General features: G+C 38.0%; 1 protein-coding gene across 2 annotated transcripts in view; it reads left to right on the top strand.

The window, feature by feature from the left end:
• The first annotated feature begins 11,554 nt into the window (after positions 1-11,554).
• CFTR (CF transmembrane conductance regulator) overlaps positions 11,555-27,616 on the top strand; it is a 187,169-nt gene continuing 171,107 nt past the window's right edge. The window contains exon 1 of one of the 2 annotated variants that reach the window (XM_040472161.1): positions 11,555-11,740. In XM_040472161.1, coding sequence (XP_040328095.1) covers positions 11,688-11,740 — 53 coding nt within the window. In that variant the 5' untranslated portion in view covers positions 11,555-11,687. The remainder of the gene's footprint in view (positions 11,741-27,616) is intronic. The other variant, XM_040472160.1, reaches the window with a different exon arrangement.

The raw sequence follows: 27,616 nt of genomic DNA, 5'->3' as shown, positions 1-27,616 counted from the left end.
CAGTTTATTTATCCATTCACTGATTTAAGTATACCTTGTTTACTTCCAGGTTTTGGCAATTGTGAATAAAACTACTATAAACATTTGCATGAAGATTTTTGTGTGGACTGAAGTTTTACAGTCAGTTGGGTAAATACCTTGAAGTGTGATTGCTAGATTATATAGTAAGACTATGTTTAGCTTTGTAAGACAGTGCCAAACTGTATTTCAGTGTGGCCCTACCACTTAGCATTCCCACCAGCAATCGTCACCAGTGATTGGTGTTGTCAGTTTTTTTGGATTTTAGCCATTCTAAAGGGTGAGAAGTGGCATATCATGGTTGTTTTCATTTGCAATTCCCTAATGACAAATGATGATGAGCATCTTTTCATATGCTTATTGGCCATCTGTATATCTTCTTTAGTGTAGTATTGCTCAGATGTTTGGCTTAGTTTTTAAAAGGGTTGTTGTTTTCTTATTGTTGAGCTTTATTTTCTCTTTCTTTTGAAGGAAGTAAATAAATAAAAACTAAATATGGTTGAGGAGATGTGCATTTAAAAAGCCATAAAGAATTATCCCATACACACTTCATGTTTTCTTGTAAAAAAAAAAAAAAAAAAATCATGGAAGGACCAGTTCAGCCTTCAGGAAATCACTAATGTGAGGATGTGAAATTTGAAATGTGTGTGCGCGCACGCACACACACACACACACACACACACATACACACCATCATTTATTGAGCTCTTACTCTATGTCTTATTCTATGTCAGGCATGCATTTTTTCCTTACATGAACTCATTTAATTCTCAGAACAATCCTATGTAATGGAAACTCTTGTTTCCCCCATTTTACAAATGAGCTCCGCTCCCAGCAGAGGAGCTCTAACCCTGTGCCATGCTGTCTGATAGACAATAAATTTTAAAATGAGACAGTCTAAGGTTTGTTTTCTTACATAGCCAAGCGAAAGTATATTTTAAAATTAAGTATGGGGCGCCTGGGTGGCGCAGTCGGTTAAGCATCTGACTTCAGCCAGGTCACGATCTCGCGGTCCGTGAGTTCGAGCCCCGCGTCGGGCTCTGGGCTGATGGCTCAGAGCCTGGAGCCTGTTTCCGATTCTGTGTCTCCCTCTCTCTCTGCCCCTCCCCCGTTCATGCTCTGTCTCTCTCTGTCCCAAAAAAAATAAATAAACGTTGAAAAAAAAATTATAAAAAAAAAAAATTAAGTATGAGTGAAAAAAAGAAAAAATAAATTAAGTATGCATGAACATAGAAACAGATTGCAGAAATAGTCCATTTTTCTTGAATTATTCAGATTGTTACAAGCCTCAAATTTGTTTGGGTTTGTGTGTGAATACATTCAGACGATTGAATAGAGGTCTACACTTTTTCTCCGATCCTTAAATCTAAATTTATTTTGCATAATTTTTTTTTAATCTTCACTTTCTCAAAAGCAAGGAAGATACGACATGAATAATCTGATGGGCTTTTTTTCCCTACTGTTTTGGACCAGAAAAATAATTTCCAAGAGTCATTTGCCTTATTATTTAATAGGTGTTAACAAAAAGAATTCCTAAGAACAAGTAGAATCACGAGCAAAGTGGGTCTTGAAAAATATAGCAGTGTAGTTGCAGCTGGTGGCTGGCTCTGAGCCTGGCCATGAGCCTGCAGCGTGGGACTGGGTGTTCCACTGCCTGGCTGTGCTCCAGGGAGCTGTCAGTTGCCGGGCTCCCACAGTGCCAAGCACTAGCAGGTGCAGAAAGGTTCAAGGTTTCTATTCCCCCATAGTGTTGAGGGCATGCAGGTCATCTGACAGTAAACAAGATGAAGCACCCCTGTAGGCCCTGAGGGGCATGAGGAGTGGAGCTCCTGCTCAGCCTTGGGGATTTGACATTTGTCAAATTGTGCGAGAACCTGCTGGGCTCCTCATATGCCTCTGCCTGGCCTCTGAGAGGAGTAAGGAGTTTGCAGAGTCTTCTGGAGAAACAGAGGACTGAGACACTCCCATTTTGGAGGCTTCTAGTGTTTGTTTGTTTGTTAATATTTATTTATTTACTTTTGAGAGAGAGAGAGAGAGAGAGAGAGAGAGCGCGCCGGAAGGCACACACAAGCAGGGGGAGGGGCAGAGAGAGAGAGAGAGGGAGAAGGAGAATCCCAAGCAGCCTTCATGCTGTCAGCATAGAGGCCGACACTGGGTTTGAATTCACGAACCTGTGAGATCATGACATGAGCTGAAATCAAGAGCTGGACAGTTACCTGGCTGAGCCACTCAGATGCCCTTGTTTGTTTGTTTTTTTTTTTTAAGAAAAAATTGCCAAGATAGAGTTTTAAAAATTGTTTTATATATTCACATCTTAAATATTAATGCTCCTAACACAAAAAATGAAATGCAGTGTGCTGTGGCACTTAATAAGATACGTAAAACTCATAGGATTTATAAGAATATTATCTTCTGATGAAGTACTGGTGGAGGGAGCTGGTTATGGGTCAAATGTTTAAAGTTACCTGATGGGAGTATTTTTCTGTTCCTAACAGGGTATCTTTATGACTATATGTAATGATCTCTGAGAAGATTTTGTTTTCAGTCCCAAAACCAGGGACGGGAAAAGAATGCAGGCCTGAAGTGGGGGCAAAAGAAGGGGAGGTGAAAGAGATTTAGGGAGTTACTGCAGATTTTGCAGGGTTAACGGGAATCCAGAATAAATGAAAGAAACACTGATGCTGGTAATTTCCTCTGGGCTCAGGCAACTAATACTTTGCTTTGTCCATTTAAGTAGCAATTTAGATCCAAGAAGCCCTTTCTTTAAAAGTAGCAGAATTCTGTCCTGTTCACTTTTCTCCTTTCCTGGCAAAGAGCTGGAACACTATAGGCTTTCCAAAAACATTTGTGGAATGGAGTCAGAAAGCCACTTTACTTCATAGGATGCATTCCTTTTGTTTGTTTTGAAAAAAATATTTTAAAAGTTTAGACATTTATGGCATAAAATGATTATGACATATGTCACCTAAGCTTTTATTCAGTGTTCATGCAAACATACATATACAACTTTTATGTCTCTTTTCACCTACTTCTTGGGATACAAATAAGCTCACACGTCTTTTTAACTTTTAAGTGTTGAAGTTAGCAAGAAGTCCAGAAATCCTATGATGGGTAGGTAAAGGCAACCTTCCAGTTTCATCTGCACAGTGGCCCATCTCCCACCAAGCAGTAGGCATTGGCATTAAACTTTTTCTCTCATGCATGATGTGTCACATTCTCCTGGGGGACCCTTGGTGGCCATATTTAAGCATTTCAATAGAGGTCATGGCAATTCATGAAATAGATTCTGACTTTGTTGAATCTCAAAAGAAAAAGAGAAGAAAAGATTTCCTTCTGTCCTTCCATCCCCGTTGATACCTACTTATGTTACATTCCTATAATGAATAGTCCTCTCAATGGATTCTGAAAAAATGAAGAAAAAGAAGGAAAATAACACCTCCTTTGTGATAAATACCAGTTTTCACCTTAACCAGAGAAGCAAATGGACACACTGTAAAAGGCAACTCCTCTTAAAACAATTATAAAACCATCCAGTTACACACCCAGCCCAGTGATTAAGTGCTCAGCCCCTGAGGTTCATTTCTTGGGGCATCTATTTCTTGGGGCATCTGGGTGGCTTAGTCGGTTGAGCATCTGACTCAATATTGGCTCAGGTCATGCTCTCACAGTTCAAGGGATTAAGCCCATGTTTTTATATATGTTTTATATAGCATTTATACATAAATGTTGCATAAATTATACTATATACTTCAGAAAAAGTTGGTGTATTTTATTGTCATTCTAGTTTACAAATGAAACTGAAGTATAGAAGGTTACTTCTATAGAAAATATATAATTTTGGGGTTTCTGGGTGGCTCAGTTGGCTAAGCATCTGACTCCTGGTTTTGGTCAGGTCATGATTTCACAGTTCATGAGATTGAGCCCCACATTGGCTCTGCACTTTCAGTGCAGATCCTGCTTGGGATTTCTCGCTCCCTCTCTCTCTCTGCCTCTCCCCGGCTTGCTCTCTCTCTCTCTCTCTCTCTCTCTCTCAAAAAATAAATAAACATTAAAATATTAAAAAAAATAAATAAGACATAATTTTTTTCTTGTAAAAACAGGATCATGCCCAGCTTAATTTGCTATTATAAAAAATGCAAATTTTATATTCTTAGGTAAAGCTTTGTGACAGTCAAATTTATTTAGGGGAAAACCATGATACATACTGTCAATTTGATTTTCTTTAATAGCATGATATGCTTTGTTCCAAAAATGATTTTGACAATTTTCATACATATCTTTAAACATAATTTTTGCATATGTAAAGAAGAGTTCCAGAGTCTTGAGGCACCTGGGTGGTTCAGTTGGTTAAGTATCTGATTCTTGGTTTTGGCTCTGGTCATGATCTCATAGGTTGTGAGTTTGAGCCCTGCATTGGACTCCGTGCTGACAGTGCAGAGCCTGCTTGGGATTCTCTCTCTCCTTCTCTCTTTGCCCCTCCCCTGCTCTCTCTCTCTCTCAAAATAAGTAATAAATGTAAAAAAAAAAAAAAAAAAAAAAAGGGAGTTCCAAAGTCTTTTGCCATCATTTCATCAGTGCTACCTCTCAACAGCCTTTGAAATGAAGAGGTTCCAGTCTTTCTGGGAGACACGGAGATGTAGGCTGTGGAGGCCAATGAGCCATAGTTACTGATACAGGAATTGCTTGTCCTTTTGACCATATGGATTAATCACCATAGTTTCACCAATCACACTGAACTTGGAGATCAATAAATGGCCAACATAGTGTCCTAAAAGAACAAGCTCTCAGAAACTCTATCTATGCAGGGTAAGTTAAAGCAAATCAGAACCTGGTAATTTTCAAGTTTCAGTTTCCCAGACCAAACAGACTCGCTTGTGTAACTGACTTCATGTTGTGTCCTTAAAATGGTCATAAAATGGTCATAAAAAATGACCATAACATAAATGTTTCTGAAAAAATTTATAACTAAAAATGCTGTCCATGATGTCAGTCAGTGACAATTCTATAAGCCTTTCAACGGCAAACTCTCCCACTACTGGGGTGCAGGGAGGATGATTTTTATTTCCAGGTAAACTTGCATATTGACAGAAGGTTTGGACAGAAGCCTAGTGGACATTGAGGGCCTAGACATTCACAGTCACTTTTAGTTTCTAGGTGCGTTAACAATCTCCCATCGAGTCTCTCTTATTCTTTATCTTACCTTCTTTATTTACATGTTTTTATTATAATTATCTACTTGGGGGGAAATAGTTATAAATAAGTAACCTGCTGTTCTATTTAGTGTACTCCACTGCCTTTCTAAATGTAACTCTTCTATGTAACATATAAATTAGTATGGGGCACAAAGGTGGCTGAGTTGGTTAAGTGCCCAATTATCATTTTGGCTCAGGTCACAATCTCACAGTTGGTGAATTCGAGCCCCAGGTCGGGCTCTGCACTGACAGAGCCCTTCCCCTGCTCTCGCTCCCTTGCTCTAAAAAGTAAATACATACACTTAAAAACCTTTAAAAAATAGTATAGAATTCATCTGAAGGAAAAAATCACCACTTTTCTTGCTAGACTCCAATATATAAGACCACACTTTGAACTCTATAGATTGTATCTGGCTTTCAGCAGATATGATATCACTAGTGAAAATTTAGTCTGGTATTATGAATTCCCTTGTTTCTAAAGAAGCTTCAGTAGGAAAATGAAAAGAGAAACTAATATAAATAATGAAACATTTCATAAATAGCAATTTTAGAAAATCCTAGAATTATCAGCTTTTATATTCATGACAAAATTGTAGTGTTCAAAATATTGTTCATAATTGTTCCAGTTTATTAACAGCACTGATAAGTTCTTATTTTATACAGACTGAGGATCTTTAAGATTTCCTTTATGAGGAAGTACCTTTAATTTACAGAAGACCCATCAGGGTGCCAAATTCCATCTGGACACAGTAGTTGGTAATATAACACTGGTGATGAGCTGAAAATTTGAGTAATTAAAAGAGCTTTCAAATGTCATTTCAGTGGAAAAGGAGTGAGGACTTCCACTATAAAAATCTAGTTCTGCCTCTAAATTAAAATTATCTTACAGTTGGAAAGCTACCTGAATTTCCCCCTTTTCATCTAGTCTAAATACAAGCAAATAACTTCAGAGGGAATGAGCGAATCCAATGTTCCTGAGAATTCTTATAGCCTTAGGGAATTCAGTTTTCTGTAGCATTTTGTGGGGTTTTTTGCAATGCTACACTGATTTCTGATTTATCACCAGTAGTATGTAACAATAGTGTCTAAGATTTATTGAGTGCTTATTCAGTTCTGAATCCTTTATGTCTGTTATATGCATCATATGTAATTTATTTCATCCATTGATTCTCAGCTAGGGGCAGTTTTGCCCTCCAGGATTTTTGGCAATCTCTGTAGACAGTTTTGGTTGTCATCCTGGGTGTTGGGAGGGTGGGGGGGTGTAGTTCTACCGGCATTCGGTGTGTAGCAGCTAGAGATGCTGCTAAACATTCTATAATGCACAGGACAGTCCTCCACATCAAAGAATTACCTAGTCCCAAATGTCAATAGTGCTGAGGTAGAAAGAACCTGACTTAATCCATTCAACAACCCTGTGAAATGGATATTTTTAATATTTTTTGTCATTAAAATGTATTTGACATGTGACATGTATAAACTTAAGGTGTACAAAACATTAATTTGACACACATATAATATGATTGTCACTGTAGCAATAATTAGCACCTCTATCATTTTACCTAATTATTTTTTCTAATAGTTGGAATAATTAAATTCTAATCTTTTAGTAAGTTTGATGATTGTAGTACAATATTGTTGTCTATATTTACCTGTGCTGTGCTTCAGAAAAGGGAACTGAGACACAGAAAGGTGACCACACAGCTAAGTAAGTAGTGGTACCAGGATTGAAAATTTAGCTCTTCATTTTCTCAGAGCCCAAGAAACCTCTTTCTATTTCACTGTGCTACCATCTTCAGAGAATTTTGATGACCACAGGTACATTCTGAGTTTTGAAGAGTGGAGGTCCTGCCTCATTCTGTACACCTGCCTTAGCAATGAGCTCTTGCTTGATGAAAGATTAATGATAATCATTCATCTCTTGAGAATCTTCAGATTTCCCCTTGAGGATGATATTTTAACTATTACGTTAGTAGCCCCAAGAGAAAACTGTTGTTGGATTTCATATACTGTATTACTAAATAAAAGGTGAGTTAAAGGAAAATAAGACATAATTCCTGTCTCGAAGGAGCTTGTGGGGAAAAAGCATTATATATGTATATAAATAAAAGTATGTGTCATGTGTGTTTATAAACAGAATTGTCAGATCACATAGGGTTGAAAGCAGTACAAGTAAATGATACTCTGGCCTACGCACGTACCAGAACACCTCTCTCTGGGTCTGAGATGTCTTTGTAAGACTATCATGTGTATATACGTGGTTGGTCATCACTGCAGCACACTGTGGAAGAAGCCCGGCTGCTCTTACCCTTCCAGCTTAGGGAAGTTTATAAGCAGAACCAGCCTGAGCACATGAAGCTAACAAGGCCTTGCCTGTCTCTTTTTTGATGAGCTTTCCTTCCTGATGGAGGTGACTTTTTCCTTTCTCCTTTTACTTTTCCAGTTTTTGGTGCACCCATGGTCACTACCTACTTAAGCCTACTTTAAGCCCATTCTCAGGACAGAATCTGAGGAACACACTCAAATGAAATAGAAAATAATGGATAAATAAAGTATAGAAAAATTTCACTCTGGTGATATCTAATGGCGGGACTTCAGCCATCATCTGGCAGAGTGAGGAACATGACCAGAAGCTTATCTCATAAGCTTTCATATATTGAGCTCATTGGTACGAAGCATAAGACATTGCTGAACACATAGTAGGTACTAAATAAATGTTGGCTTCCTTTTCTTCTATTTATCTTTTTTTTTAAGTTTATTTATTTTAAAGTAACTGCCACACCCAGTATGGGGCTTGAACTCACTACTCTGACATCAAGAGTTGCATGCTCTTCTGACTGAGCCAGCCAGGCACTCCTCTTCTTGTTTCTTTTTAAACATATCCTTAAAATGATGCTACACAATTTGTACACTAATGTTCATAGCAGTATTAGTCACAGTAACTAAAACCCAAATGTCCATCACTGGATGAATTGATAAGCAAAATGTGATATATACATATAATAGAATATTGCTCAGCCTTAAAAAGGAAGGAAATTCCATAATATGCTACAACATGGATAAACCTTGAGGACATTATGCTAAGTAAAATAAGCCTGTCACAAAAAGACTAATACTGTATGATTCTACCTCTTTGGGGGTAGAGTAGCCAAAGTCATGAAGACAAGAAAGTATAATGTGGTTGCCAGGGGCATGGGGGAAGGGAAGAATGGAGCGGTATTGTGTAACGGGTATAGTGTTTCAATTTTACAAGATAAAAAAGAGTTGTGGGGATGGATGGTAGTGATAGGTTGCACAACAGTATGAATGTATTATCCCTGAACTGTACATTTAAAAAATTGTTTAAGATGGTAAATTTGATGTTATGTGCATTTTACAGCAATAAAAAATGCCATACAAATGGCTACCTAATCTTTTTTTTTTTTTTTAAGATTTCTTTATTTTTAAGTAAACTCTACACCCACCATGGGTCTTGGATATATGGATGATGAAGAAACCTGTCCAATGAAAGTGTTATAAAGATTAAAAAAGGCAAAACATGCCATGTATTTGGCATGGTGCTTGGCATATATAGAAGTGCTCAACAAACATAAGCTATTAAAATATTATAATAAAATTTTATGAGTTGATACTTAAGCAGCTTGGAGAGAAGAGCTTCACAGTTTCTTATTACCACTCTATACTTTCATCTTGGTCACTGATCTCTTTCCTCTTTCTGATATCTCAAAGCCACATTTAGGATTTCAGTCTTGACCTTCAGCCACATTTGAACACTTTCCTGGTGCATCAATCTACGTTCTCTCATTAGATAGGTACCTAGATGCAAATCTTGAATATCATGGCTCAGTTCATTTGTTCCTATCTGCTAGCAGTATTATTGTTCTGAAAAATAGTGAAATCTTACTTATGCCAAGAACAAATTTGGTATATAATCTTTTATAGTAAAAACCTATATGTATATACGTGTGTGTATACATGCTTTAAATGGAATATTTAAATGTCATTTGTTAAAAATATAAAACCAGTAACTATTTGATTTGTAGATTTTTGCTTTTTAAAAAAAATTTTTTTTATGTTTATTTTTAAGAGTAAGAGAGACAGCGTGAGCAGGGGAGGGGCAGAGAGAGGAAGACAAGAATCCGAAGCAGGCTCCAGCTCTGAGCTGTCAGCACAGAGCCGACATGGGGCTTGAACTCAGGGAACGTGAGATCATGCATGACCTGAGCCAAAGTCGGATGCTTAACTGACCAAGCCACCCAGGCGCACCTAGGTTTTTGACTTCTTGTCTCAGTCCTGAGCAGGTTCTGGCAGTCATGATTTCATGAAACCAATATGAGGAGAAAAACTGGGTTGGTAAGTGATGGTATATCAATATAGGATGGATGATGTGATTAGAAGCAGTGTTACACACTGGTGGGAGTTGTGGTTTGGCATTAGACCTGAGTTTGAGTCTTAGTCCTACCATTACAGGCATTTACTTCTCTTCCCTGTTTCCTTAACTGAAAATTGTGAAAAATAACACCCATTTACATGATTGTAACAAAGTTTTCATGAGATGATGCCTGGCAAACAGTAAGAATTCAAGAAGCAATCATTATTTCATTTATTCTTTCTAGAGGAAGGAGACTGACAAATATTTGGGGTCTTTTCAAACCATATCACTTGGTCAGCTTTTGTGATCTCTGGAACTTGTTAATCCCTTTATTATCACTTGCTCTTTGGTGACAAAGACGAATGGATTACTAATGCATTTCAAAATCTGTTATAAAGCAAACAATAGAGTGGGGGTAGGGAAGTGGATCCTGTGAGTTCAATCACATACCTGGGAAAAGTCAATAATGAGGACAGAGCCTCAACTTGTATGTCACAGTGGAGAGATTTGAAGCAAGGATCACGAGTTAGAAATGCTGAAGTTCTTTCTTGGTATCTAACTTCATGCATTTTTGTTTATCTCTTTACTCCTATTTTCTCTACTAGTATAGAATAATAAAATTTAAATGTTTGTCCAACTCACTTTAAGATAGAAAAAAAGGTGACAATGAAATAAATGCAAAGTTGGAGCTATAAAAACCTGAATGCATTCATTACTTTAAATGCCTGTTCCTTTCTGTTACTGTGAAATGCACGTTTTATTTGTACTCTATTTGGGTGACCACAAATCAACCATGAGGTACTCTACAAGTAAACACCCTTTCCTTAGTTGTAGGGGCAGTAATCAGGTCAAAATGTTTACTTTCATTTGAATTTTTCATTTTAAATTCAAAGTGCCCTTGCTCTTCCACCATAGGATTCAGGACCTAAAAAGTCTTGGCTCTTTAAAACCCATCAGGCAGGCGCGCCATCCACACAACAAAACGTCGGGGAAGCTAAGGCGCCCACACCTGGGAAAGCTTCGATGCCCTCAGAGAGCCGAAGATGGCGCTTCTGTGAGTCAGCTCGAGGTTAACGCGCTACTTTCCCTTCAAAGGCCGGATTCCTTTCGGTGTATTAGTCAAGATGTTCTTGCCGACCGAGACTTGGAAATCTATAGGAGGGCGGGTTAGTTTACACACTGTCGATTTGTCATCGTAGTCGCTAGCCCTCAGCAAAGCCTTCCTTCAGAACGCAAGTCCGACTCAGCACTCGGGACAATGAACAAATCGTGAGCGTAAATGACAAAGCGCTCACCTCCCCGCGGGATTTCCACCCCCCGGGAGCGCGTCTCCCAGGGGTCTGAGCCGCACTCACAGCTCGCCTAAGCCTGAAACTAACAGCGTGGTTTGCCTCAGGCACTCAGAGGAAGCGCTGAGGTGAACACAGCAGACGCCGCCGCCGCCGCCGAACTTTCCGGGTCTCTGAGGCTGCGTTTTGATACAGGAGAGACACATTCCGTTCCCCCTTCAGAATGCACCTCGCCAGCGCAACCCGAGCCCGGCTAGGCTCTCGGAAGAAGGCTCGGAAGTTGTCGGCCGCACGCCCCGCGTCCCGCGGAACCTGGCGCGGAGGAGGGTGCCGGAGGCTGCCCGGGGGACGGTTCTGCTCCCGCCCGGCGTCGGAGGCCGGACACGGAGGGCGGCCGCAACAGGCCCCCGCTTGCGGGCCGGGCTGGGGCTGGACGGTACGCACGCGGGCCTGGAAGGAGCGCGCGCGAGGGAGCCCGGCTGGGAGAATGGGCCACGGGAGGCGCGGGGCAGCCGGGGTGGGAAGGAGACGAGAAGAAGGAGCGCTCGGGGAGCGCAGAAGGTGGAGGAAGCGGCTGGGGCAAATTGGGGGCTGGACCTGGCAGCGCACAGTTTTTAACCTGGGCAGGGGAGGCGGGGGAAGGAGACAGGAAAGGGGAGGTGTGTGGGGTAGCGGTGGGTGGGGGGAGTTGGAAGCAAATGACATCACTGCGGGTCAGAGAAAAAGGGGCGAGCAGCCTGTGCCAGAAGAGTAGGGCGTTTGGCATTAGGAGTTGGAGCCCAGCCTGCCCCAGCAGGGACCCCGACGCGCGCAGAGACCATGCAGAGGTCGCCTCTGGAAAAGGCCAGCGTCCTCTCCAAACTTTTTTTCAGGTGAGAGGGGGTGTCCTGCAGAATTTTGGAAGGACACGTGCCCACGAAAGCAGAGGGCGTGTGTATGGGCTGGGTTTTGGGGAAAGAGGGATAGGTTTTTTGTTTTTGTTTGTTTTAAAGATGCGCTGTCATTCATTGTTTTGGAGAACGTGGATTTTGTGAATAAAATAGAAAACGTTAAGGAGATTAAAGAATGAACTGAAGCCAGTTGTTTGGAAGCAGAGCTTTAGCTTTGAAGGCTGAACTACTTGCACCTGGAAGTCTACTCTCAAGCCCCCATGTGCTACTGTGCAACTGTCTTCTAAGGTTTTTCTAAGAAATGAATGAGTTAAAAACTTGTTGATAACAAATACTTAAGTTTGGTCCCTTGTTTCCCCCACTTCATCATGCTTTGGAAACTTAGATGTCTTTTAGCATACATATTGCAAGTGCCATGTTTACATATAGCAGGTGCGCAGAAAACATTCGTTGACTGAAATTTGAACTTTTTTTTTTTTTAGGGGAGAAGGGTCAAGTGGGTGATAGGAGCTTAAATCAGGTTTTTATTGTTATGATACTGAATAAGTCTAACAAGTATTTGCCACAATTCCATTATTCTTTTAAGGATGAAGGCAAATCCTTTGAAGTATCTTTCTTTAAAAAGTCAATTCTACAAGTTATACATTTTTAAAGGGGGGGGGGGGTTAGAATTATCACGAAAAAGTGAAGCCATGGGACTAGATACTGAAGTTATACCCAACTGACGTGTAATAAATTATACACTTATCCTACTTGGCAAGTGATGAGCCATAAAAGCTTGCAAACTTCGTCTAGTGATATTTTTAAAAACAGAGTCTAAGTTCAGAGTCTTAGGCAAAGTGTAATTAGATGTAGCATTTTAAATTTGAAGTGTTCTTTGGATACCGTGTCTACTTTGTTCCTGTTATACTGTGTGAATGAATGAATAGGTACAGCTCTCACGGAATATTACTTGACTCATACTTATCCAATGAATCAGCATACTTAGGTATCAGAAAAGCCAAATATAAATATGCCCATATGTGTGTGTGGGAAAGGAGCTTTCATATCTTTCTATGTTTTATTCTCTGCACGTGTAGTAAGCATGGAGCTCACGTGCTAAGGAAAGGCCATTGGCCATTGAAGTAAAGCACCTTCCTGTGGGCAGGAAAGAAGGACTTTACTCTTTAGAAGTACCTTCTGTATTTATGTTTTCAGCATCTTTTGTTACTCCATCTATAAAAAGTGGGATTTATTTTCCTACTACTTGCAAAATCAGAATGCTACTTGACATAAACTGTAGACTTTTTAGTAGAGCATATTGAGCAACATAAGTGCCAATCAGTCTAAAAATGCAGTTTTCAGAAAAATAAATATCCTTTGGATGCTTCTAGGTACTAAGGAAATTTTAATTAGCACATTGTTGATTTAAATTAGATCACTTGATCTACAAAGTATTTTTTTTAATTGATCATCTTATAAATTTTAGTATAGTTTCAAAAAAAACTCTGGTTGATTTGTTTAAAAAATGTATTATAATGGCTACAAGGATTGTTAAGAGCATACTCATTCCTGTTCTCCAAACTATTTCATAATAAATGGCTCTAAGAAGAGGTGTGTTTTAAAAAGTTAAGTTCCTACTATTTATAGAAACTGACAATCACCTAGAATAGCAGTGATTTATAAACTTTCTTCTCAGTTTTAATTCTGAAAGAGTAAGAAATTTATTTTCTGCATTGGAGTAGCTAATAGTGTTTAGTGATCAAGGTGTTAGGCTTTAGATTCAGATTGTTTAGATTCTGCTGTGTGACAGGAGGCAAGTCCTTTACCATCTTTGTGTTTGTGTGACTTGACCTTTATAACTTGGAGACTAAATAGGACCTATGTTATAGGGGTTAATCAGTTGAGAAAATGCATGTAAAGAGCTTAGCCCAGTACATGCTTAGCTATTATCATATTTTTACATTCATTACAATATCAAGTACTTTGTTTATATAAGATCCTCAATGCTTTGTTGAATAAAGCTTTGTGACACTTTGTAAGAATGGGCCTGGATGAAAATTTAATTTAGGTAAAATCTCATCTAGCATGCCCTTATTAGATATACGTGGAAAAAATCATATTTTTATATCATAAGGTTGTTAAATGTTTTAGAATGTAACTTTCTGAATATGATCCTTTCATTTTCAGAGCATCAAAGTAAGGTTATGATGGTCTGGGTTATAGATCATATTAAATTTATCTTTCATTGTTTAGGTTTTATTATTGAAGAAGCTAATAAATTTTGGGATAAATTTAAGTACTGTCTTAATTTTGCATGGGCTTTACACCCAGTACAAAATGTGAAAGACATCTGATGTCTTAAGTATCTTGAATTTTAGTCATGGCATCCATACCAGGCGTCTAGATCTATGCTTGAGGAATTGTCAGAACCCCACAGAATCCAAGTGTACAATGCCACAGATTCTTACGAAACTGAGTGGGGCTCCTGATAAACTCCACAGAGAAGTCTCAAATAAGACCAAAGAGTAAATACAGTAATGTTAGGATTGAAGGCCAAGAATTACATAAGTCTCAGGTTAATAATAAGATCATTTAAGATACTTTTGTAACAATTAAACACAAATTTATAAGAGGTTTTTAAACAAATAAACTATAATTCATGTTTTAGAATGGGTGTGGTGAATCAAAATAGCTACCAGTGAAAACCAAGCTCTTGAATTCTAAACATTCTGCCATTGATCAAAATACTTTTGGATTCTTTTTATGAAATTACCGTTAAAAACAGCAATACAAATTTCTTCTCATGAGTATATAGTAGCTTCATTACTTTTTAGCCATTATTTCTAGTCATAGCTTCCATTAGGTTAATAGTCCTATTACCCACACTGCTCACTAGAACATGCTTGTCAATGACTTGACTATATCTCAAAATCAAGTCCACCCTGGAAGTATAAAGATTCTTCATCATAATTTGCTTTGTTAACAGCCAAGTGCTACTTACGTTTAGGTATCATTCAAAAATATGTATTGCACGGGCGCCTGGGTGGCTCAGTTGGTTAAGCGTCGACTTCGGCTCAGGTCATGATCTCATGGTTCATAGGTTTGAGCCCCGCGTTGGGCTCTGTGCTGACAGCTCAGAGCCTGGAGCCTGTTTCAGATTCTGTGTTTCCCTCTCTCTCTGCCCCTCCCCCACTCATGCTCTGTCTCCCTCTGTCTCAAAAATAAACATTAAAAAATTTTTTTTAAATATGTATTGCAAGACTTAAAGACATTAAGTGCTTTGAGCAACAGAAGCATAATTACAATAAGTTTATAATGAAAGAACCATAAAGATGACGGTTTTGAAGAGGACCATACTTGTTTGATTACATAAATTATAGCACATTGTAAAAAAATCCATTACAGTGATTTTATATTTACATTTCATTACTTGTTTGTAAGGCAGAAGGGAATCTAAAGTTATGGCAGTCATAAATATTTTTGCATTTTGTTGGTGGGTATTCATAGAACTGCTACCAAGAGAGACCAGTTGGCCGCTCAAACAGAAGTCTAGTCCTATCCTGCTCAATACACCTGCATTATCTCAGGTTTGCCTCTCAGACAAAGCTTAGACTAACTATTTGAACCGAAAGAAGTGGATGCATGAAACAAAGGCCAATATGAGATGCACAATTTCTGTTGAGTTGTACATCTGCCATGAAGGCCTGAATGACATGAGCCCATTTAGTCAGTCCACAAATATCATCCAGGGAGGACAACCCCGGGGTTCCCATGTACTTTCTTGGCTTTGTCTCCTGTAGGAACTGAAGGAGAACACTGTTGGAACAGAGAGGCCCCTTTCTCTTGGACACTGTTGCCTGAACACTGGCAAATGTTGACTCCCTACACTTAATCTTCCTTTGTATCCAAACACCTTTTGCTGATCATGTTTTATGATACAGTTCAGATTTTCCAACCTGGGATATGTGTCAATTTTGATTTATTTAACTTTCGGAATTCTCAAAGTGTCTCTTTTGCATGATAGGACCAAAATTGTAATTATATGTATTTTAACATATAAAACATATATATATATATATATATATATATATATATATATATATATATACACAATTCAAGTTTCTTTTAGTTAATTTTGCTAGTTTAAAAATTCCTCCTTGGTTTTGAAGTGTATTTCAATAGTTTTTGTATGTTCAAATTATTGGCACTCTAAGAGTATTCTTACACACATAACACATAGGAGATGGTGTAGCTTTAATGTTCAATTCTTTGTTAAAGAGAGAAGTGGAATCTATTTTTCTTAACTCCTTCATCAATATTTTATGTTTGATGTGACAACCAAAATATCCCTCAGAGCCAACTAATACACTAGGGAAATCATGTTTTTTCAGTTTTACATTTATGTTTTGTGGGAGGAAGTAGGACTTAGTAAGATAATATTCAAGGTATAAATGTTCAAACTTGTTTAAAAGACCTGTAAATGAGCCCCATTCTAACATGTATTATTACTGCTAGTGTTGTCTCACAGGAACCTGTAATTTCAGTGTGATACAGCTATGATATAAGTATAGGATTGCAAAACCGTCAGGGAAGGGTGTTAACCGTTTAGCATGCAGCTATATGTTGTTTGTCATATTTTTAAAAACACCTCTGACTCAGCAGCAATTTTGGCAATTTTGATTCCACTGATTCCTGACGCATCTGTGTAGAGCACTTCCCTGGAACAAAATCCCTGAGATGCAATGAGGTCAAGGGGGGAAAACAGATAATGATGGAGTCTGATCATGGACCCGGACTGAATGTTTAATTTGTAAAATACATTGGGTGCCTTATCACAGAGCAAAACATTACTATTTCAGGTGTTTCTCATCAGCTCTGACGAATTTACCTGGTAGTTGTTTAAGAGGGAAATTAGCATTACAAAGTGCCTTTACTATTGAGCTTTGTGTGAGAAAGGAGCTCAGGCTTCTTTTAGCAAGAAACCTGTAAAAATTCAGTTAGATTGCTTGGTGTGGGGAATGAATGTATTTCTTCTAGAGCTCTGAAAGATTTGACTTTCACAGCTGTTTCCAAGTGGCAAGGCTTGTCAAGCTTGCTATTCTCTTTGCAGCTCTATTAGCTTATTACTGTCTTTTAACATCAATGACTATTTCAAATTGGAAAGTCCTGGATGTCAGGGCCTTCCATGAGTCGTTTAATATAGCGTTCAGACCATTTTAAGACTCTTGCATGTAGTGGTTTAATAAATAGTTCTTTTTTAAAAAAATTGTTAACATTTATTCATTTTTGAGAGAGAGAGAGCATGCGCACGTGCTGGGGAGGGGCACAGAGAGAAAGGGAGACAGATCTGAAACAGGCTCCAGGCTCTGAACCGTCAGCATGCGGGGCTTGAAGTCACAAACTGCAAGATCATGACCTGAGCTGAAGTCAGACGCCCAACTGACTGAGCCACCCAGGCACGCCAATAGATAGTTCTTTGTGATGATAATGATTTCACAGTGATCAACCTTGGAGACTTACAAATTAACTACAGATTGAAGATATTCAGTAGTCTTGTAATGCACCATCATTCTCATAAAAAGGGGTCAATGAAAACAGGGCTGTGGATAGAGTTTTAACACTCAGAACAATTAATTCTGTCAGATTTTTCTTGTGTCCCTTTATGGCCAGGACTTAGCCTTTCTGGGGGAACCCTGCTTGCTAGTTCTTTGCTCGTGAGATAAAGTAATGATTTAAAGATCTTATTGTTAGGATTCTCAGCCCTGAAACTGAGCTTTGATCTGATATGATTAGAGAAATCTCCCATAGTTTGCCTCAAGGAGTTGAATCAGTACTTCTTTGAAGGTCATGATTCAGGAGAGCTTGGAGAATGCCCTAATTCATTGATTCACCATCTGGTGTATTCTACACAGGGCATTAATAAAGTTGAGATGGACAAGAAAGAAATTGGTGCTGCCTTTGTGGAATGAAATCTCTGAAACCCAGAGTCTCAAGGGCTTATAGAAACACTCTATGGGGCATCTAATCCAGTCTAAAGCTGGTTAAGGAAGTCACTTAGAGAAGTGATTCTTGAATTGACACCTAAACAAGATTATCCAGGGAGGGTGGAGATGGGTTAGGAAAAATGTAAACACAGAAGCAGCAGACCTTGTAGAGGACTGGCAGCAAGAGTGAGCAAGACACCTTCAAAGAATACGGAAACATTCCCTGTGACTGGAGCATAACGTGTGACAGATTTGTGGGAGATGGGTCTTGAAACTCTAGCAAGGGCCTGGTTCTAAGGGCCTTGGTGAGCTTTGTTTGGGTTTTATCATATTGGAAGTGAAAAGCCATGGATTTCAAGCAGAGGAGTGACATGACTAGTAAAAAGTTGTTGCAGTTTTGCCAAGGAAATGGTGAGCTCTAGGGATAGAAACATGGATTTGAAAGACATTTGGTGCGTGATGATGACGATTGTGGGTGAGATTGATTTGGAGAAGGCTTGGGGTCGGGGTGGAGGCCAAGTGGACCCTAGGCTTCTTTTTAAGGTTAAAAAGGAAATGATGCATACAGCTCAAGACCAGGTAATACAGTTATTTGAAAATATATTAAAAGTGTTTTCCAGCTTGAGGTAAGCAAGATTAAGATGTCTCAGGTGACAGAATGATAAATACTGCCCTCACGCTGTTCAGTAAAGTCCAGGGTGGTGTCCAGGGAAGGATTTGAAGTGGCTGCTTGTTTGGCTTTATTGTGCTGTGGAGTCCCCTCAAGAGTGTGTCAGGAGTAAGTAGCTGTGTTATGGAAACGCACAAGTTAAGATCTACTTAGAAATTCTAGGGGTACCAGGTGGCTCACTCGGTTGAGCATTGGACTCTTGATTTCAGCTGAGGTCATGATCCCAGGGTGTAGGATGAAGCCCTGCATCAGGCTCTACGCTAATAGCACATGCTTAGGATTCTCTTTCTCCCTCTCTCTGCCCCTCCCGTGCTCGTGTGTGTGTGTGTGTGTGTGTGTGTGTGTGCACTCTCTCTCTCAAAATAAATAAATAAACATTAAAAAAAAAAGAAATTCTACTTAAAACTCTCCTACTACCCTGCCCCCTCCAAACCCACCAATGACGTCTGAAGTGCTCTCACCCCACTCCACTCAAATTTCACTCCTTTTGCAGTAGTTTTTACACATCTGATTTCTGTGATCCTAGACATTCAAGAAGGAGGTATGAAAATCTGCTGGGGCTTCAGATATTATCTGCAGTGATGAAATAAATAAGAGCACACCTACTATCATGAAATATTTTTGTGTGTGTGTTAATAAAAGATTCCCATTACTCTGGAAAAGATTAGGTATCATTGTTTCAGGTTAAAACTTTGAGTCTGTTAAAACACACAGAGCTCTCTTTCCTAATACTGCTACTGAGCTTCCACTAAATTCACACCCACCCCCCAAATGCCTAGTGATGTTCTAAACTTGAAGTTCTTAACTTAAGAGAGGGCCCCACAAAATTTAATCTGGTGCCTGTCAGATCAACATGTGAAAATTAAGCCAAAAGGGCAGAATCCCAGAGGCCTGACAGCTGTGTTTAGAAGGAGTTCAAGGCCAGACTTTAGAGCCCAGTGTTGGTTGTGGGAACAAGAAAAGGAAGCCCCTGCTAGTGGGGGTTAGCAGTCCTACTTCTAGAGGCAGCATCCTGGAGAAACTTTATAGAAAGCTTATTTGCACATTTTGTTCATCTTAAACATCTTTGGGAATTCTGGAAAATAAAGCTACAATAACAAAGCTTTACTTTTTCAACCAAAGTTCATTGCTGTACATTAGATCAGGGTTTGGCAAACTTTTTCTGTAAAAGGCCAGATAGTAAGTTTTCAACGCTGTGGGCCGTGTGGTTCTGCCATTGTGTGGGAAAGTAACCAGAGACAATATGCAAACAAATGGGTATGGCTGTGTTTCTATAAAACTTTATTTATGGGCACTGAAATTTGAATTTCATATAGTTTTCACATCACAAAATATTCTTTTTAAAAAAAGTCAATTGCAATAAGCTTCAAAATATACAGCTTTAAAATTACTCAAAGATCTAGAAAATGTTTTCAAGGGTCATATGTGATTAACATTATTGTTATTCAGTAATTTAGTAATTTTAAAAAGTGAAACAAACATGCAAAATGGACTTTTCAGAAGAGGAAAATATTAGCTTAACAGCTGTTAATTTCTCAGAATTATTTTGTCTTCTAGGAATCTACTGACCATCTCTTCTTCATGTTTGCATATGCATCTTTTGATGTGTCCTTCAAGGCCGAGGCTCTTACCCATTTTTTTGGTACCAAGCACCTGTCTGACTCCCTGGCATAATAAATAGGCCCTTAAAATATACTTGTTGAATTGACTAAAACTTGACTAATTCAGTTTAAGGATATAGTGCTAAAATGTGATTTTTGATGGAAATATAAAAACTTGTAGATATGGAACTTAAACTTTGGTATTCTGAAGATAAAATGTCTAATTTTGAATAAAAATATTAGTTTTATCAAGTCCATGTGTTCTGAAGTATAATATAAAATAGGAAAATCTGTTTCTTTCTTGTGTAGTTTACAGGACTTTATGGAAAGATTCCGGCTTAGTATAGTAGCATTTTTCTTCAGAAGATCAACAATAACCAACTTTGCCATAGATAGACTTTTCTTTCAAAATATTTTTCTCTTCATATGTTATGTTAGTATTCAGGGTCCCTGATAGTTAAATTTTAAACCAGGTTATTAAAATGATTATTTCCAAAGTTTCTTCCTAATTGTATGTATTGCAATTTAGTCTTTTTTTAAAAAAAAGGCCTTTAATTCATTTAAGTCTTGGACCTCTGAATACATTTTTTTAATAAAATAATAAGTAGGCTGATGAAATATGTATTACCAAAAAGCACGTATACCTTTCAACTCAAAGATAGGGTTGGCTTCTAAAAACTCACATTAGCCTTGTTTCTACACCTTTCACTTAATATATAATAGGGCTACTCTCTTTTATTGATAAAAGTCAATGTTTAGCTTGTATATATGCACTGTGAACAAAAGGGCATAAAGCAAATAAATCCCCCATAACAATTTGATTATGGAGTCCATTGGGACCAACATCATTAATTTACATAAATCTGTTAATTCAGAGCATTATATATATATACACACACAAAAAGAGAGAGACAGACCAAGAAACAGACCCTTACCAGAGGCAAGGTTGTGGAGGGATGGGTTAAATAGGTGATGGGGACTAAGGAGTGTACTTGTCCTGATGAGCAATGACTAACTGATGTATGGAAGTGTTGGATCACTATATTGTACACTTGAAACTAATATTACATTGTATGCTAACTGGAATTTAAGTAAAAAATATATACATATGTACACACACCTACACTGAGATCTAAAATTTTATTCACATATTAAAGAGTTTATAAAACTGATGAAATTAAAGATCAGAGGTAGCCATCACAATAGCATTAGAATACATTTCATGTAATGGAATTTTATTAGCTAGAAAGACAATCAACTATGAAGTGAACTCATTAATGTAAAAGTGGTAAATTTAAAATACATACGTGATTTTCAGTCATTCATGCACAAATGCATGCATTTATTTGACATAAATATTGAGTGTCTAGAGTGTCCCAGGAATATAGTACTTTGAAAACTTAGAACATCTATCAAAACTTATTATACATTCTAACTATTCTTCTTGTATTAGAATTTTCATGTTAATATTTTTATTGATAATTTTTTTCACTTTAGAGCACCAAGGCCATGATGCAATGAAGGGAACTTAAGCTTTTTATTGATTTATAAAATTGACTGAATAAGGATCATCTCACAAAATAAAGTCAACAATATACTTTCTTGACAAAAATTGTTTGATGTGTTCTTTAAAATTTTTAAAAATATTTCCTGTGAGATATAAAGATAAGATGATTACATTTAGAAATGTATATTGGATTTAATCCTTGAGCAGAGTCTTTGGATCCGTTGAGGTGTTAACTTGGCAATTTTTTGAACTCTGATTCAATTGTTTTTGCTGTTGCTAAGGGTAGCAACACAACTCATGTTTTTACCAAGTCGCACTCTGTCACTCCAACCCCTATTACTGCAGAGTAGAGTCAAATTTTGGGATTAGTAGATATGTATAAATTATTATGAAAACACAATGAGCCACCAAATCTGCTTCTGAAAATTTGATCAAAGTTTAGTTATTCTGTTGAAAGGGAAATCTAACTAGAAACAGGATAAATAAATTGTTCAGCTAAATACATATGTTCTCAAAATGAGGAGGCTCTTCATCATTAACAGTATTTCTATAGCTTTCGGGAGGTACATCTGAAACTATGGTCTGCCAACTACCTGCTTTAAAAAAGATTGATGTATTATTAAATTAATTACTAATTTATTAAATTTTATATATATATATATATCACATCAAATATGCAGATTCCTAGATCCCACTCCATCCCTACTAAGTCAAAATCCGTGGGAGGGGGCAACCTCATTTTTTTTCAACATTCCAGGTGACTCTTTTTGCCTACTGAAGTCTGTAAACCATTATGTCAGTCTTAGGAAAATGGGTTTAAATGACCCAACTACTGCTTCTCAACCTTAGTAAAAGAAAAAAATAAAACAACACAAACTAGAGTTGAGGACAAATGATAGATTCCACCACATAATCCTACAATGGGGGATATGGAAGTGATTCCATCTTCTCCCAGTGCTATGAACCTTCTCTCTCCCAACATTCCTCTTTTTCAACCTTAGTGTCCAAGGAAGGGGATTTTGAAAGTTCACCATATTTTTCAGGAAATTAACAATAGAAACACATAGTTTAATGTGTCACAGAATTCAGAATTTCCTCTTCTATAATTCCTGAAATCTGTAGTTTTGTCTTCCAGTACCTCCTGACATTTACTGAGCACTTTCCATGTACCAGGGATTGCCTGTATTACCTCAGTGAACTCTTCAATTCTAAACAGATTCTACTTGTAAGAAATAAGTGGTTTAGAAAGATTGTAAAGAGTTTATGCAAGGTCACCTAGCTATTACTAAGCTAATTACTGTGAAGTCATGATGTGTATTTATATTGGTCTAAATCCAGAACTCTACTCTTTTTTTTTTTACATTTATTTTTAATGTTTGTTTTTTTGAGAGGGAGAGAGAAAGAGATGTGCGAGTAGGGGAGGGGCAGAGAGAGAGGGAAACAGAAGATTCAAAGCCGGCTCTGCACTGAGAGCAGAGAGCCCAATGCGGGACTCAAATTCACAAACCATGAGATCATGACCTGAGCCAAAGTCTGACGCTTAACCAACTGAGCCACTCAGATGCCCCCAGAATGCTACTCTTAACCAGTGCATCACACTATCCAAAAGTCTAGAATGAAATTGGTGAATGCTATAATTTCACTTAATTTTTAAAATAGATTTTCTTAATTTTCTTGTCTCTGAAATTTATTATTTTTTGGTGCAAGCATTATAAAAATATTTAAATAATGCATTAGACTCTGTTCTTCTTGGAAGTGCCAGAAACATGCCTTTCCACAGATGCTTTGTTTAGATCCATGTGACAAGCTCCTTGGGGTAGTAGGGAATGAAAAAGAGGATGGGGAGGGGGAGGAAAGGGCATTGTCTTAGGTTAATAAGGCCTTTAAAATTCTAAATGTCCAGTTGAAGAGTGAAAGATGTGGTCAGCCAAAAGCATGCCAATAGCCAACCATTGTTACATGGGAATAGCTCAGTTGTACAAAACCAGACTGCGCTTCTTATCCTGATTTGTTCCATCCAGGTACTAGCCATCACCCTTTTTTTTTTTTCTTTTTTTTTTTCTCATTTTCCAAATCCACCTTCCTGTCATTTTCCTTTTCATTAAACCTACTGCTCCAGGCCTTCTGTTGAGTTTTTACATACACTCTTCCTATTGTCAACTTTAGACCTCAGCTGTGTTCTGGGTTCAATGACTTCAGTGTTCCCCTCACCACCATCTACCCTGGGTGGGATCCTGCTGTGATCACCAATTCTTAGATGTTCATCATTTTTGTCATCTTTTTCTCTATGTTTACTCTTATTCTGTACCTTAGGACTGAAGGAAGAGGTAGCATCACCTGTCAGATGGTTCTTTGAGTTGATGTTTTGATACTTTGTATATATACAAGTTTTGGATTTTCCTAGTTGCAGTGGTTTTCACAGTTTTTTTTTTTTTTTAAACATGCTTTCGTTAGTGAATCCCAATTTCCAAATGAAATCTTCCTTGGAACTGCAATATATACAAATAAAAGTGATGATAGAAGACAAGAAGTCTTCCATAAGTACAAAGATATAGTTAACTTCTTACACCCAGATGAGGGCTAAAATGATTACATAACATTTATGCAGTATTTTCTTGGTCCTCTATGTTTGCCTTTTTCACAGTGTTATGTTTCTGAAATTGAGATACCTCTTATAACTGATGTCAAAGGAAGCTTGTCAGCCATCAGGCCCAGGAACGAATTGTAGTATGGAAACTCAGCAATATATTGAAGGTATATATTCCTGTGACCTCAATTGAATTACTTGCACTGGTTGCCCCTCACGGGGTTGACTGTTAACTTAAATTTAGTTTCTTGCTTGACGTTTCTTGAGAAAGATTACTCTGTGATCTAGTTTTGAAAGAAACCGTTAATATTTAGTGTGAAGTTTGTCAACCAGACTCTAATGAAAGTAGAAGTTGTCCAAGGTCAGCATATCACTGTGCCTTGAAATGATTCTGCCTGTCCTACAGGTGAAGGCGTTATGCATGCAGCTTGGCACAGTAACCCTCTTCATAGCTGTGACTTGCCAAGAGTGGGTCAAAAGAATATTTTTGATCTGAATGTCAAAAAGGGTTAGAAGAAAAATTTAATTATGATAGTAAGGAGAAAGTGGTAGGTTATTGTCTGAATAAGTATATGATATTGAAAGTTTCTTTAAAAACTGTATTTTAATGTAGTGTTTCTTTTTTGGGGAAGGCTAGTACTAAATTGATGAGTTTTTTAAAAAATTATTTATTTTGAGAGAGTGAGAGAAAGGAAGGGGCAGGGAGAGAGGGAGAGAGAGAGGATCCCAAGCAGGCTCTGTGCTGTCAGTGCAGAGCCTGATGCAGGGCTTGAACCCATGAACTGTGAGATCATGACTTGAGCTGAAACCAAGAATTGGACGCTTAACCAACTGAGCCACCCAGGCACCTCAGTGGTGAATTTTATAATCAGTGTCACCATATAGATGTGTAAGCAGAATAAAGTATTATAAAACCACGATGATATCTTGTGTGGCCTGTTATCATTCCCTGGAAATTGCACAATTCTATTCTGGGATGATACCTTGTGTGAGCAGGTATGCCAGAGATGTGGTGAGCTGTTAACTGAGCTTGGCCCACATGTGTTTGCAGTGACATGCTCACTTATGCAGTGTGGAAATAACCAATGACAGATTGTAATATTTTTCAATGTGTGCAAAGAGATGTCAGAGAAACCTTTCCTATAGAGTGGACACTAAGTCAGTTAGCTTGGCTGTCCAGGAAAATGATTTGGTGAATCCAGTATGCTAAAATTGTCATATAATACAGTATAATATGAAAATATGTGACATTTTTAGTTCCTATTTTTAAAATAGTAAAACACTTAAAAATATTGACATCTCAAATCAAAAGCTGGTGAACTCCTTGAAGTATCTCTAGGGAATACTAGATGGTGGGGCCAGTCTGAAAACCACTCAGCTAGTTTTTCCCCCAAGGTGGTTGTTCTTGACCTTCCTTGAGTTCCTTAGTTCATCCACTCTATACACTAAGAAGATAGTCTCACATTCTACTTGGTATCTAATCCTCATTGTCAGCTCTTAGATGGCAATATATAGTGGGAGAAGCATGTACTTTGGAATCAGACAAACCTGGCTGGAATCCTTACTTTGTGACTTATTAACAGTGTGATCTTGAGCAATTTACTTAACTTCCAATGATGATTCCTATGCTCATCAGTACAATCAGTTATCCTCATTTCACACAGCTCAGCATTATTATGATATCTAACATTCATTGAATTGAATGTTTATTATGTGTATTAGGGTTCTCAGAGAAACAGACCAATAGGATATATGTGTGTGTGTGTGTGTGTGTGTGTGTGTGTGTGTGTGTGTGTGTAATAAATTATAAGGAATTGGCTCATGTGATTATGAAGGCTTGCACGTGCAAAATCTTCAGGGTGGGCTGGCAGCTGAAGACCCAGGAGGGCTGAGGTTCCCATTTTATTCTGAAGGCAGTACACTGGAGAATTCTCTCTTGCTTCAGGAGGCCAGCCTTTTGTTCTATTTGGGCCTTCAACTGATTGGACAAGACCCACCAGTGTTACAGAGGACAATCTGCCTTCCCCAAAGCTCATGATTTAAATATAAATCTCATCAAAAACACACTGTAAGTTAACACATAAGTAATTTCCATGTATTAAACAACAGCAAGTAATACCAGACATAGAATAGGTTATTAGTAAATGGTAAAGACTGTCATTAGTATGATTATTAGCATGATTATTATACTGATATTTTTTCATCTTCACCCCTAGGCTCTAAAAAGAATTCCTCTTCTCTAAATTTAACCCTCCTCTTCTGTGAAGTACGCCCAGTATCTTCTCTGAATTATGGAGATCACCTTCCCCCAAATGCACCTGTCCAGTTCCACATCTGCAGCCTGTGCTGTGCCATTGGCTTTTTTCTTCAACTTTTAACCTTATCTTAAATCCTCAGATATCACCTTTGTTCAGTGACCCTCTGTATGCATCATCCTAACATGGAGTTTTTCTGTTGCTGAGTGCCAGTGTATTAGTTTGCTAGGGTTGCTGTAACAAAGTACCAAAAACTGGGTGGCTTAAATAACAGACATTTCTTGTCTTACAGTTGTGAATTCTAGAAGTCTGAGATCCATGTGTCAGCAAGTTTGGTTTCTTCTGAGGCTGTGACAGAGAATCTGTTCCATACCCCTCCCCCTGCTTCTGGTGATTTGCTGGCACTCTTTGACTTGGAGATGCTCACTTTGATCTGTGCCCTCATCTTCACATGGGATTCTCTCAGGATGCCTGTCTCTATGTCCAAACATCCTTTTTAAAATAAGGACACCAATTATATTGGGTTAGGGCTCACTCTAAATGAACCAATTTTAACATGATCAGCTCTGTAAAGATCCTATCACCAAATAAAATCATATTCAGAGGTACTGGGAGTTAAGACTCAAACATCTTTTTTTGGAGGGGGGGAATACAATTCAATTCCTAATAGTAACAGTGTTCAGAAACAGAATGAACTATAGAAGCAATTTGAGACTGTAAAATATAGTACATATAAGGAGTTATACTAGTTTATGAACCTTTTAAAAAGCTATGTGTATCTCATCTATAGTGTATGTAAAATGACATGGAGACAATGTGGAAGATGTCAAGTGACATGATATGGGAATCGTCAAGGAGGGTGAAATAAAAAGGACCATTTGCTCTTGAGTAGAACAAAGAATGACTTTCCATTTATAAAATTTTGGCACATCTCCAATAAATAGAATGAAGGTCAGACATTTGGAAGAATGTTTTGGTAATGAAGGGTGTTAAATATGAAAATATCTTATTGAGGAGAATTAAATAATCTTGGCTAGAATCTTTAGTATTATTGGCTTTAAGTTATGACTCAGAACTGTTACTAAAGAATGGTCCTTGAGCAAACCCTAATATGTGAGTTATGTCATATGAGGGCACAGTCACCTTGACATTTCCATTACATTTACCATAGACTTGAAAAACGTTTTGACTCTGTTTTTGGCTTTTAATACATTTGAACAGGAGTATTGGCCGAGCAACATGTATTTGCAATAGTATCACATGGGCTAAAAA

The sequence above is a fragment of the Herpailurus yagouaroundi genome, unplaced genomic scaffold (genome assembly GCF_014898765.1).
Source record: "Herpailurus yagouaroundi ecotype Mexico unplaced genomic scaffold, PumYag 100, whole genome shotgun sequence".
NCBI classification, from domain to species: Eukaryota; Metazoa; Chordata; class Mammalia; order Carnivora; family Felidae; genus Herpailurus; species Herpailurus yagouaroundi.
This window is presented reverse-complemented; position numbering and strand designations above follow the sequence as displayed.